The sequence below is a fragment of the Staurois parvus genome, unplaced genomic scaffold, assembly GCF_062004578.1.
Source record: "Staurois parvus isolate SC_StPar_1 unplaced genomic scaffold, SC_StPar_1.0 ptg001039l, whole genome shotgun sequence".
NCBI classification, from domain to species: domain Eukaryota; kingdom Metazoa; phylum Chordata; class Amphibia; order Anura; family Ranidae; genus Staurois; species Staurois parvus.
The window spans coordinates 494,875-509,885 of NW_028318835.1; the positions used below are offsets into that span (position 1 = coordinate 494,875).

The window sequence follows — 15,011 nt, forward strand, 5'->3', positions numbered from 1 at the left end:
ACCCAAAGAAACCGGATAAGATCAGAGTAGTTTTTGATTGCTCAGCAAGGTACAATGATGTTGCATTGAATGATCATGTACTAAAGGGACCAGATCTTACAAGCACTTTACCTGGAGTACTCTATAGATTCAGAAAGTATCCCATAGCAGTCATGTGCGATGTTGAAAAGATGTTCCACCAGTTTCATGTGAAGGAAGAAGATAGAGACTTCCTGAGGTTCCTATGGTGGGAAGACAGAGATACAGATACAGAGCCAGCGGAATACAGGATGAAATTGCACTTGTTTGGAGCAGCATCATCCCTAGGTTGTGCTAATTATGGTATGAAGTATCTGGCCACTCAGAATGAAAAGGATTGTCCATCAGCAGCAAATTTTTTGAAGGAAAACTTTTATGTAGATGATGGTCTTATAAGCCTAGAATCCTCAGAATCTGCAATTCAATTGGTGACAGAGAGCCAATAGTTATGCGCAAAGGGAAACCTGCGTCTTCACAGATTCATCTCAAACGACAGAGAGGTACTAGAATCCATCAGTGACTCCGAACGTGCATCAACAATAAAGAATGTGGATCTTAACTATGATCCTCTTCCAGTTCAGAATGTACTCGGATTGGGATGGAATGTAGAAAATGACAATTTTTTCTTTGAAATATCCATAGAAGAGAAAGTTCCAACTAGACAAACCATTCTTTCCGCAGTAGCCTCAATATATGATCCGTTGGGATTCTTGGTACCAGTAATCCTCAGAGCAAAAGAAATACTGCAAGAATTATGCAGACAGAAGTTGGGATGGGACGAACCCATACCTGCAGGCTTGAGGCCAAGGTGGGGGAGTTGGATAAGAGACTTGCAAAATTTGAAAGAAATTCGGATACCCAGATGTTTTGTACCTCCTGATTTCGGAAAGTACAAGAAAAGAGAACTTCATCACTTTTCAGATGCCAGTAGTCATGGTTATGGTCAGTGCTCCTACATCAGAGCAATAGGAGAAGGAAAGATACACTGTGCTCAGGTTATGGGAAAGGCCAGAGTCGCACCCAACAATATTCAGATGATACCAGGACTCGAACTAACAGCAGCCGTCATTTCAGCATCAGTAAGTCAATTTCTGAAAGAAGAATTGGAATTGAAAATAGATGAAGAGCATTTTTGGACAGACTCACAAGTTGTCCTAGGTTACATAAACAATGAAGCTCGAAGATTTCACATCTTTGTCGCTAACAGAGTTTAAAAAATTTGAAAAACAACGAATCCAGAACATTGGCACTATGTTGACACAAAAAACAAACCCGGCAGATCATGCTTCAAGAGGCCTAAATGTAATAGAGTTGGATAATTCAAACTGGTTCACCGGTCCAGAGTTCCTTTGGGAAAGGGAAATCATACCCAGTGAAGGTTATACAGAACTGTCTATGGGTGGTACAGAAGTAAAGGTAATTCAAACATTGAGCACTGCCGCCAAGTGTCAAGATGACATACTTGAACGACTAGCCAGATGTTCAAAGTGGAATACAGTCATAAACATAGTAGCTCAAATTCAACGCTTAGCAAAAGGAATCAGAAAGAAAGAATCGTTGAATGTAGAGGAAAGAGTGAAAGCTAAAGAAATGGTTATAAGACTCATTCATCAAAGATTCTACAGTGAAGAATTGAAGAGACTTAGTCAAGAACCTAAGAGACTTCCAAACAACCACCCATTGTACAAGCTTAATCTTATTCTGCAGGATGGTATACTGAAGGTGGGAGGGAGGCTGGAAAATGCGTCGCTACCTAACAGAGTTAAGCATCCAGCAATTCTACCCAAAAATTCTACCTTCACAAGATTGATTATCAATCACTACCACAACAAATACTTGCATCAAGGAAGAAGCTTTACTCAAAGCTGTTTGAGAGAAGGTGGTTACTGGATAGTGAAAGGAAACAAAGTTATAGCGAAGTACATAAGTAAATGTGTAATCTGTACAAAGGCACGTAGACCTACAGAAGAACAAAGAATGGCTGATCTACCAGCTGATCGTGTAAACCCATCACCACCATTTCTTTATAGCGGAATGGATTGCTTCGGCCCACTTATCACCAAACAAAACCGCAAGGAGTACAAGAGATATGGACTGATATTTACGTGTCTAAGCTCCAGAGCAATTCACCTGGAAATGTTGGAAGATATGTCAACCGACGCCTTTATTAATGCCTTAAGATGTTTCATAGCCATTAGAGGTACTGTCAGAGAACTTAGATCTTACCAAGGATCTAATTTTGTTGGAGCAAAGAATGAATTGAACAAGGCTCTAAAAGAGATTGATAAAGAAAAAGTAACTGAGTACTTGTTAGAGAAACAGTGTGATTTTCACATGAATGCTCCAAATGCAAGCCATACAGGCAGAGTCTAGGAGAGGCAAATCAGAACTGTAAGAAACGTACTAAGTTCAGTGTTGAAAAAGAATGCCGGAAGATTAGATGATGCTTCACTTAGGACACTATTCTATGAAGTAATGTCTATTGTTAACAGTCGTCCACTTACAATCAACAACATCAACGACCCAACAAGCTTGGAACCTCTAACTCCCAACCATCTACTTCACCTTAAGGCTGATCACATACAGCCACCGCCTGGCAACTTCACCAAAGAGGATTTATACGCAAGGAAAAGATGGCGAAGAGTTCAATATCTATCAGAGCAGTTTTGGAATAGATGGAGCAAGGAGTACATACAGTGGGGATCGAAAGTTTGGGCACCCCAGCTAAAAATTTGTATTAATGTGCATAAAGAAGCCAAGGAAATATGGAAAAATCTCCAAAAGGCCTCAAATTACAGATTAGACATTTGTAAAATATGTCAACAAAAGTTAGATTTTATTTCCATCATTTACACTTTCAAAATAACAGAAAACAAAAAAATGGCGTCTGCAAAAGTTTGGGCACCCTGCAGAATTTATAGCATGCACTGCCCCCTTTGCCAAGCTGAGACCTGCCAGTGTCATAGATTGTTCTCAATCATCATCTGGGAAGACCAGGTGATGTCAATCTCAAAGGTTTTAAATGCCCAGACTCATCTGACCTTGCCCCAACAATCAGCACCATGGGTTCTTCTAAGCAGTTGTCTAGAAAACTGAAACTGAAAATAATTGACGCTCACAAAGCTGGAGAAGGCTATAAAAAGATAGCAAAGCGTTTTCAGATGTCAATATCTTCTGTTCGGAATGTAATTAAGAAATGGCAGTCATCAGGAACAGTGGAAGTTAAAGCAAGATCTGGAAGACCAAGAAAAATATCAGACAGAACAGCTCGCAGGACTGTGAGAAAAACAATTCAAAACCCACGTTTGACTGCACGATCCCTCCAGCAAAATCTGGCAGACACTGGAGTTGTGCTATACTATTCCACTATAAAGAGATACTTGTACAAATATGGTCTTCATGGAACAGTCATCAGAAGAAAACCTCTTCTACGTCCTCACCACAAAAATCATCGTTTGAACTTTGCAAATGAACATATAGACAAGCATGATGCATTTTGGAAACAAGTTCTGTGGACCGATGAGGTTAAAATTGAACTTTTTGGCCGGAATGAGCAAAGTCAGCTGTGCCAGTAGCTGTGACATGTCTTCAAGCTGCACTTTGGGGTTATTAAGCAAATCCCAGACTGGTTTCAGTTTGCTTTTGGCTGCTTGTGGTTTCATTGCACGATCTCCTTGTTCTTCTGGCATCGGATAAGTTATCCTTGTTTTTCTAACAGGTGGCTTTGGAAATCCAAATCTGCATACTCTGTTACCTTTTTTGCATGATTTTGAATGAGATCTTCTGTGCATTTGAAGTTATGTTACAAATCTGTGAAGTATGGCCTGTTTGGCTTCATCAGGCAGCTGGCATGAGATGTTATGATCTATAAAGGCACACACCTTGTCATCACTGTCTTGTCCAAATATAGGAGCTCCTGCTACCCGACAGACAATGTATATGAGGGCTCCCTCTTGCCTGAAATTCAACCCGGTAAAAGTAGTCGATAACTTCACTGATTGGCTGTGCAGGACCCAACAGCAGCTCTCGCATCAGAGCATCAACCCGTTTGTCAAACATGCGCATGGTGGTCACTGAGTTGCCTCGAAGAATGTCACACTTTTCAGCCCAGTCTAGCTCTGCAAAATCCACCTTTTGACCTTGTTGTACCTTTATTGCCGTTATTACCTCTGACCATCTGAATTCTGCAGCAGAGAAGGTAAGAAAAAAAGTTGGCTTACCCAACTGTCTGACCATGGCTAGCAAATTCTTCAGATTTTTATCCCAGCAAGCTGGACTCCCTCTCAGTGGTTGCATGAACCTTGTGGCATCTCGGTTTCACACCAACCTCTCAACCTCACACTTATCCTGTAGCAACTTGTTGGATATTTTCCATCCATCCCTGGTATTTGGTTTTCCTTTTCTTAACTGGATGGACATGCTGCTTTTGGCCATGTGTGTCTCTGTGACAAACTGAGCAAAGAAGAGGTAGCTTGTGTCTCTTGCAAAACGAGTATCAACACAAAAATGCCTTGCATTGAAATACATGCTCGGGGACAGTTTGACTTGTCTTGCCTGGTCCAATGTATTCTGTCCAGTAGGGAACTGAACAGGGAAAGCCATTGCCTAAAGCCTAGGAACTTTAAAGAAGCTGACAGGTGCGTTTCCTTGTGCAGGTGCAATGCTGAATATTCCATCACCATGTGTCAGTGCTTCTTCTCCAAGGTCAGATGGCTGCAAACAACTGTCTAGACCAATTCCAGGTCTTAGTGCATCCTTCTCATCCTTTGCATTGGGAGGTTGTTGGTCATGGCCTTCCTGTTGCTCAGAAGCAGCCGGTAAACCTGCAGACTGTACCTCTGATGAATCACAATTTTCGATGCGTTCAAGTATCTCCATCATTTCAGTTTCATCACAACTGTCGAGTTCCATCCCATCATTATCAGCAGCATCATCATCATCATCATCAGCGATTGTCTCATCCACTCTGATTGAAATGTCACTGTAGTTGGGGTCTGTGTCAATGAGTTTTGACAGACTTACTACTACACCCTGTTCCAAATGATTATGCAAATTCTATTTAAGTGTCACAAAGATTAAATTTTTAGTTTAACTCATGGATGGCATTGTGTCTCAGGGCTCTTTTGATCACTGAAAACAATCTCAGACACCTGTGATAATTAGATTGGCAGGTGTGCCTAATTTAAGGAAAAACTACTAAAGGAGGGTGTTCCACATTATTAAGCAGAGCACCATTTTCAAGCAATATGGGGAAGAAAAAGGATCTCTCTGCTGCCGAAAAGAGTGAAATGGTTCAATGCCTTGGACGAGGTATGAAAACATTAGATATTTCACGAAAATTTAAGCGTGATCATCGCACTATTAAGAGATTTGTGGCTGATTCAGAGCACAGACGGGTTCGTGCAGATAAAGGCACATTGAGGAAGATTTCTGCCAGATCCATGCAGCGGATCAAGAGAGCAGCTACTAAAATACCATTACATAGCAGCAAACAGATACTTGAAGCTGCTGGTGCCTCTGGAGTCCCACGGACATCAAGGTGTAGAGTCCTCCAGAGTCTTGCAACTGTGCATAAGCCTTCTATTTGACCACCACTAACCAATGCTCACAAGCAGAAACAGCTGCATTGGGCAGAAAAATACATGAAGACTAATTTTCAAACAGTCCTGTTCACTGATGAGTGCCGTGCAACCCTTGATGGTCCAGATGGATGGAGTAGTGGATGGTTGGTGGATGGCCACCCTGTTCCAACAAGGCTGCGACATCAGCAAGGCGGTGTTGGAGTCATGTTTTGGGCCAGAATCATGGGAACAGAGCTGGTCGGCCCCTTTAGGGTCCCTGAAGGTGTAAAGATGACCTCTGCAAAGTATGTGGAGTTTATGACTGACCACTTTCTTCCCTGGTACAGAAGGAAGAACTATGCTTTCCGTAATAAAATCATCTTCATACATGACAATGCACCATCTCATGCTGCAAAGAACAATTCTGCATCAATGGCTGCTAAGGGGATAAAAGGAGAGAAAGTCATGGTGTGGCCTCCATCCTCCCGACTTCAATCCTATTGAGAACCTTTGGAGCCTCCTCAAGCAAAAGATCTATGAGGGTGGGAGGCAGTTTACATCCAAACAGCAGCTCTGGGAGGCTATTCTCACATCTTGCAAACAAATTCAAGCAGAAAGTGTCCAAAAACTCACATGTTCAATGGATGCAAGACTTGTGAAGCTGCTATCAAATAAGGGGTCCTATGTTAAAATGTAACGTAACCTGTTAAAATGTTTAAAAAGTTAAAATGTTGTTAAAAGTTTGATTGAAATAGCTTTTGATTTCAGTAAATATGCTGCAAACACAACAAATGACAATTTTCAGTTCTTTATAACCTATAAAGTGTTTTGAAATTTACTGTGCGTAATAATTTGGAACAGTGCATTGTAAGTTTTTTAGGTTTAAAAAAAATACTGTTATCATTAGGTTTGTTCAATAAAATTTTAATTGTACGCTTAATAGTTGATAACATGAGAATTATGCTGACTGTTATTTACATCAATTATTTGGGTAAATGAGAAAAATATCATTTGCATAATAATTTGGAACAGGGTGTACATTTCTCATGTTGACATTGTGAAACAGCTGGTGGCCTTTGTAAGTCAGATGTCTTTTCAGCTTCACTCTGTGTAACTGGGATGTGTTGTGCGATCTTGGTAGAGTACTGACCATGGTTTCCATCTCGGATGGCACACACACTACAGCGCCATGTATAGCTGCCTATCGACCTTTGGGAAGTGTGATGATCTTGGCAAATGGCAGTATTTTGGCCAAAAGTTGACTTTCCAGCACATTCAAATCGCAGAGCTCTGGGGGAATGGGCGCCAGCTCCATGTTGTTAGCCACAGCGATGGATGATTTTTGTCCTGCTTTAAAATGTGAATCACAGTTGTGACAAATCCATTCTTTGGTCCTTTCATCTGGTATGGTGCATTGTTCAGGGCCTTGACAGTGATTGTTGCACACATGGACATATTGCCCTGTCAAACAGGCAGCAACGTGTAGATTCTTGTAATTGCTGTGAATGCAATGTTTCACTTGGTTAGGGAAAAGGGTACAATGACAAATCGTGCACACAAAAGTTGGCCCAGCTTTAATGCATTCATGGAAAGTGGATATACAGTGGGGATCGAAAGTTTGGGCACCCTAGCTAAAAATTTGTGTTAATGTGCATAAAGAAGCCAAGGAAAGATGGAAAAATCTCCAAAAGGCGGCAAATTACAGATTAGACATTCTTATAATATGTCAACAAAAGTTAGATTTTATTTCTATCATTTACACTTTCAAAATAACAGAAAACAAAAAAATGGCGTCTGCAAAAGTTTGGGCACCCTGCAGAGTTAATATCTTGTACTGCCCCCTTTGGCAAGTATCACAGTTTGTAAACGCTTTTTGTAGCCAGCCAAGAGTCTTTCAATTCTTGTTTGAGGTATCTTTGCCCATTCTTCCTTACAAAAGTCTTCCAGTTCTTTGAGATTTCTGGGCTGTCTGTCACGCACTGCTCTTTTAAGGTCTATCCATAGATTTTCAATTATGTTGAGGTCAGGAGATTGTGAAGGCCATGGCAAAACCTTCAGTTTATGCCTCTTGATGTAATCCCCCGTGGATTTCGAGGTGTGTTTAGGATCATTATCCATTTGTAGAAGCCATCCTCTCTTTAACTTCAGCTTTTTCACAAATGGCATCAAGTTACCATCCAAAATTTGCTGAAATTTTATTGAATCCATTTTTCCTTCTACTCGTGAGATGTTCCCTGTGCCACTGGCTGCAACACAACCCCAAAGCATGATTGATCCAACCCCATGCTTAACAGTTGGACAGAGGTTCTTTTCATTAAATTCTGTGCCCCTTCTTCTCCAAACGTATCTTTGCTCATTCCGGCCAAAAAGTTCAATTTTAACCTCATCGGTCCACAGAACTTGTTTCCAACATGTATCAGGCTTGTCTATATGTTCATTTGCAAAGTTCAAACGATGATTTTTGTGGTGAGGACGTAGAAGAGGTTTTCTTCTGATGACTCTTCCATGAAGACCATATTTGTACAAGTATCTCTTTATAGTGGAATAGTGTACCACAACTCCAGTGTCTGCCAGATCTTTCTGGAGGGATCGTGCAGTCAAACGTGGGTTTTGAATTGTTTTTCTCACAATCCTGCGAGCTGTTCTGTCTGATATTTTTCTTGGTCTTCCAGATCTTGCTTTAACTTCCACTGTTCCTGATGACTGCCATTTCTTAATTACATTCCGAACAGAGGATATTGACATCTGAAAACGCTTTGCTATCTTCTTATAGCCTTCTCCAGCTTTGTGAGCGTCAACTATTTTCAGTTTCAGTTTTCTAGACAACTGCTTAGAAGAACCCATGGTGCTGATTGTTGGGGCAAGGTCAGATGAGTCTGGGCATTTAAAACCTTTGAGATTGACATCACCTGGTCTTCCCAGACGATGATTGACAACAATCCATGACACTGGCAGGTCTCAGCTTGGCAAAGGGGGCAGTGCATGCTATAAATTCTGCAGGGTGCCCAAACTTTTGCAGACGCCATTTTTTTTGTTTTCTGTTATTTTGAAAGTGTAAATGATGGAAATAAAATCTAACTTTTGTTGACATATAATAAGAATGTCTAATCTGTAATTTGATGCCTTTTGGAGATTTTTCCATCTTTCCTTGGCTTCTTTATGCACATTAATACAAATTTTTAGCTGGGGTGCCCAAACTTTCAATCCCCACTGTAGCTGGCTGCATTGGGCTGTTGTTCACTGGTTGACTGCATTCCTGCATGACACAAGTCCATCGTCTGTATTTCATTCTTATTTTGAAGGCACATTGCATCTTATGGGTTATGCAAAAATCTGCTTGAGTGTGACGCTTCATTTTCATGTAACTCATGCACTGTTGCAAGTGATGTTTTTTGAAAGCAGGATCATTATGATATTTTCTGGTGATGTATTGCTTCTTCTTCAAGTTAAAATTGGCATCTGTCGCATATTTGCTGGTTGTGTATTGCTTCTGCTTTAACTTGAAACATGCATCTGTTGCATATTTTCTGGTGATGTAATGCTTCTGCTTCAACTTGAAATCGACATTTGTCGCATATTTTTTGGTGATGTATTGCATCTGCTTCAACTTAAAATCAGCATCTGCTCTGTATCGGCTGGTGATGTATGTCCTCTTCTTATTGGTGACAGACATCTTTGTAGCCTTGAAACCACGCCTTCTTTCATTTCTGTGTCTTGTCTTCAGTTTTTGTCATCGCTGTACATTGAATTTGGAAAATGCCTTACTGTCCTTCCATATGCCCTGTGAGGATTTTGCATCAAGTGACTGTGGAGAATGCTTGCTGGCTGGGAATCCAGTGTGTATTGCATCTTTGGTCATCTGTGTAACTTTGTTCTCCACATGCTTTCCATTATGTGGTTTGTCAGATTGCACCGGTGGGGACAGCAAACCATCTGACAGACGTCTTGCACGATGAAATGAGACTGGCATGAAGTCATACTGCAGTCCATCAATAGGGCCTCTGGTGTCTGTAAGGAGTAATTCATACAACTTATAAATTCTTGCCCCATATCACTCAAATGTGTAAACGTGATCATAACAGCTTTTCCTTTTCCAGTGGCAGGAAGTCCATCCTTATTTCGACTATGAGAATCAAACAGTCCATATCTCCCAGACTTGTCTCTGAGCAAGGTAATATGGCACTACTATAAAAAGGGCATGTGTAACATCTGCATTGAGGCACTGAAGTTTTGTTGAGAGGTCAACAAACCAACCTTGGTTGTCACCGTCCACCGTGGCTCTCACACATCCCGATAACACTGGAGATTTAACAACGTTATACTCATATTTGTCAGTGTTGACTCTGAGGAGCACTTCTTCCATTGTCAAGTGTTGGTGCTGATAGACATTTCTTCTTTTTAGCTCTTTTATTGTTGTGCCATACAAGCTATTGCCCTTCTTCAGTATTTGATCAAGATCATCCTTCCTCAGATCATCAACCTCACTGTGGTATGCCAAAAATGTCAGAGCCATGCATGTACACGGTTTGTTCCTTAACCTTCCATAGCCATGATGACCCTGATGAAATGATGCCTGCACAGATATCTCACTTGGTACACATGGTTCTTGCATGCCATTGTTTTCAGAAGTGCCCATCACACTGTCACTGTGCTCTTGAACTTGACACGGAGTTCAACATGGGAATGACACCACAGGTTCACTATGTAACTCCTGGGCACATTCACTGTCACAAACCTCCATTTCCACTATGCTGCTGTGGGGTTCCGGATCCCGAATGTCACAAACCTCCATTTCTACTATGCTGCTGTGGGGCTCTGGATCCCGAAAACGTGGGTCTGAAAGGTCCAGTTTAGTCCAGCGTATCTTTGCAGCTTTAGATCTCTTTCCTTTAGATGGCATGATGATTATCACACAGCTCTAATTTCTTTTCATAAATGTAGCTAGTTGAAACACCTCAAGTACTCTCTACTGTAGAAAACTTATTTCCAAAGCTTTAACCAGAAGCCGGCCAAACTGTAACAAATTCAAAATTAGATTTCAAATAGGGCAGAGAAGAGCGGTTAAAAACAAACTGCTCCAAATTGCTCACTTCACTGGCATCTTCAAATGGTTGTAGTTTTAAAAACTATAAATCCTACAGCGAAGAGCTTTATATTGTGAGAATCACAAGAATCAGACCTACATTTTGATGCATAGTATGTCTCTGAAATATTAAAAATGAAGGCACTGTCGCAGTTTAGAAACTGCCCTTCAAATTTGAGGTGGCTAGAGTGCAGTTTCAATGAATGTCAATGGGCGGCGTGAGTTGCAAACAAATGGTCATATTGTGAAAACTATCAGGACTATGGCTTAGCCGTGGACTTTTTTAGTGGCAGCAGGGATAGCTGAACGTTTTGATATAAGATTTGTGTAGGTGGGCTTGAAAATGAGGGAGTGATGGCAGTTTAGAAATCATGTCCTGATTTTTCAGCTCACACTCTAGCTTTTGTCAGCTCCCACTCTAGTTTTGAACATTCCGCCATTCATTCCTATGGGACCAATTTCACCACAAAAGCGCCGATATTCCGTGAACCATTCGGCAAAACTTTCCACAAAGTAATAGCACACCAATCAGGAACAATCCGCACGTTTCTGTATATTACTGTCTATGTAGTGTAAAAACTGTGGGAGGAGTTAGGGTGGTAAATTTGGCTATAATAATAAGAATATATATGTGAGATAACAGTAAGTGGTCTTACCATGCAAGAACACTTAATGAGCCAACTATTCCCAGCCTATTGTCAAGACCTAACAGCGACAGTGGCTAGCCATAGTGGTGACAGCAGACATTAACACTCCACAACAGTTATTGCCTTCTTTAGTAGCTCATTATACACCAAAAGACAGATACTCACAGAGCACATAATGTAGGGTAAATTAATTCATTCAGGCATGCTTCAAAAACACTTTAATTGCACCCACCCCTGAAATATTTTGCTTTACATTTATCTTTTACCTGTTAAAATACCTTTGTGAAACATTGTAACATTGAGCACAATGCAAGCACAGACATTGAGATGACTGGGTACAATTTCAGAAAAAAAATATCTTACCTTTCCTCTGGAAATTCTTCCAAGTATTTCTCTACCCTTTTGTAGAGTGGGTACAGTCCTTCAATGTCCAACATGTCCAACATCTGGGTCTGGAGGGTCTTATATAAAATACAGCCTTTTGGTAACCATGTGGTGTCTGCTTTGTGTTTACCTGTCAAACATCATTCAATATTAACATATATAACAAGTATATACACAGCACTGTCGAGATGTTTAAAATGGCTCTAAAGTCAAATCAGTCCTCTGGATACTGCACTGCTCTCTCTCGTCCTGCTGTTACAGCACACATTGAGAACAGCGGGAACCAATGGCTCCAGCTGCCATCAGTCAAATCCTGTGAGGAGGCAGTGGAGAGTTTGGCTGAGAAGTGCTGTGTGTGTCCAAGGATGTGCACAGCCCAGCTTGAGAATGAACCTACACGGGTGCCCCCATAGTTTACTGCTTGCTATAGGAATACTCTGAGAAAAGGAAGAGAAAAAGCACCAGCAGGGACAGCTAGAGAATAGGCAAGGGACTGCTCTATGCAATATCATAAGTATGAAGCTCTTTTTTGGAAAAAAGTGAATGCATCTTAAACAAAGGGGAGTCACCCCTATAGGTTATTAACAAAAATATCAATGCAAAATACCAGAACAGGTTTGGAAAATCATATAAAACAGCACTTTATTAATCAATAGATTTTAAAATAAAAAAACATTAAACCCTTGGCCAACATGTATATTCACTAACCTACCCAGTGCTGACACAATGTACCCTTCAGAGTATCATATACTGTATATTGTACCCTACATGTGAGTCCAAAACAAAGAGAGCTAGAATCCATAAATGTCCAAACATAAGGTATATATCAATGGTACCACCAGCTGCCATATATTCAGAAAATTAAACATCAAACCTATCCTAGTGTCTGAAGTAGTAATGATCTCCATATGATGAACATAAGTAAATAACAGATAATGGTGCATTCACATGTGCATAGTGAGCAGGTTGGAACACCATTGTCCAAGTGAAGACCAGCTCTGCACTACACCATAACATCGTAAATGGTCCTCATCAATAAGAATGTTGAAGAAACATCCTGTATATCAGCTTTGGCATGTACCCTGTGTACTGGCCAGAACACCACAAAACATGTGGGGACTTGCTCTGCACAGGTACCACCGATTCCCTGTGGATACCAGTTTATTTTGTAGCTGAATAACAGAGTAGGTGTAGCAGGTTCCAAATATTCTTATCCTTATCACACCATTATCTGTTATTATTTATGATCATCATGTGAAGATTATTACTACTGTAGACACTGGGTCGGTTCGATGGCCATTTGCTTACTTTGGATGGACTCTTTTTCTGAATTAATGGCAGCTTGTGTTACATGCTACTGAGTACATTTGATAAATACCTTATGAGACACACTGATTGGACATTTATAGATTCTAGCTCTTTGTTTTGCATTCACATGTAGGATACAATATATATGATTTTCTGAAGGGTACATTATATCAGCAGTAGGTAGCTTATTGAATATCAATCTTGGACAAGATTTTATATATTTATTTTAAGATGTATTGATTAATAGTGTAGTTTTATGATTATCTAAACCTGTTATAGTGTATTTTATTATGATTTTTGTTTTTGTAACTTACAGGGGTTGTAGTCAGAACTAGGATTTTTATTGGAGGTTTATTTAAAGAACTTTTTCATTTTAGTAAAAGAACAAAAATAAATTTAAAACCACTTTAATTGGATACAATAGAGGATTTGGAATGCCTCCCTATTTTACATCCCATTTTTGCTCTCAGGGCTTGTTCACACTTGCTCACATAGAAAAACCAAGCAAATTTCTTGTGTGGGAAGGTGTCCACTCTGTATGGGCAGTGGGGGTGGTGCCTTGTTACAATGCAAGGCACTGTTTACCTTTTTCCCCCCTCGCTTTGATTATCATGTATTGTACAAACTTCAAGTGTATATACTTAAGTCTTAAAAGTGCAAAAAGGAACTGAAAGTAAATATCATAAATATTTATTGTGACAACAGTCTTCTAGAACAAAAGGCACCATTATACTGTGCTACGATACCTTGTACGTAAAATGGCAATTATGCTATACCTCCCAACTGTCCCTGATTTCGAGGGACTGTTCCTGATTTGGAATAAAGTACCTCTGTCCCAATTTCCTTCTCATTTGTGCCTCATTTTGGTCTGATCTATGTAGTATAGTATAAAATTCACTATTTATCATGCAAAAAGTGTTTCCCAGTGCGTGTAGCACTGGGAAACACTTTTTGCATGTTAGCTTTCATCCAGCTTCTAAATTGTTGCATTTGTAAACTTCAAAAGCCAATATAAAGGAATAGTAGTAGTGAAAAAAAAATCATTTGTGGGTATAACTAATCTTTTTTTTTGTAGAATTCTCCTTTAAGGGGGCGTGGCAGGGGTGTGTCCTATGCCTAAACAAATTTGTTAATAGGTGTCCCTCATTCCCATCTTAAAAGGTTTGGAGGTACCATTATGCTATCTAGTTTCCTATTAGCATTAAGGCTGTTTAAGGCCTTGTTCATATGGGACAGGTCAATATCTATTCCGTGTGAGGGCCAAGATCACACGGACTGCTTTCGGAACCATCCAGCACCCACACAGACATCCAACTGGGAGCAATAACTGTCTCTGCAGCAGCTGCATCCTAATAGACATCCATGGGACTGCCTGCATTGGGATGCAAAAATACCTGTGGACCCCTGTGTGGGTGAATACTGCCCTCACATGGGGTATGCATTGATGCACCCAGTGTGAACAAGGCCTAATCTATGTTGCTCTAACAAAATCTGAAGTAAAACATTTGTATTTGTTTACAGCATTTTGCTGATTTAGTGTCAGAATGTAAAAAAATAATGTAAAATGTTGCTTCCCATAGCAATCAGACTTTACGGATTACCAGATTACTGAAAGTTTTTGCAACTCCTGCTAAAATAATCTACTGTGCCTTTACCAATGCTCTTTACCTTATTTTAAAGGTCTCTATACAAGGCGTAGCTGCCAACTTTTCCTCACAATCCTCTTTCCTATAATTTAAAAGCTTCTCATCCTAAATAAAAGTACTAAAAGTTTATTTTTGATTCTGTATATTAAATATCCCTAGGCCCACTATCCCAAAAGATTTTGGGAGCATTTTTCCCAAAACATGTTAGGAGAATCTATGACAAAACATGTTGGGAGTATTTTACAGTTTACTACAGTTTCAGACTCTTCCTGTTCATTCATGTGCAGCTGAGGCTGCACAAATTGAGACTGATGACTGTGTCTTCAGTCTCCTTTCTCTGTCTCAAAAGTGAAACATAAGGGGT

At 40.2% G+C, this 15,011-nt stretch overlaps 1 protein-coding gene across 1 annotated transcript in view; it reads right to left on the reverse strand.

The window, feature by feature from the left end:
* The window catches only part of IPPK (inositol-pentakisphosphate 2-kinase), an 837,585-nt gene that overhangs the window by 204,933 nt on the left and 617,641 nt on the right, over positions 1–15,011 (reverse strand). The window contains exon 10 of the mRNA XM_089657901.1: positions 11,673–11,823. Within this exon, the coding sequence (XP_089514027.1) occupies positions 11,673–11,823 (151 nt within the window). The remainder of the gene's footprint in view (positions 1–11,672; positions 11,824–15,011) is intronic.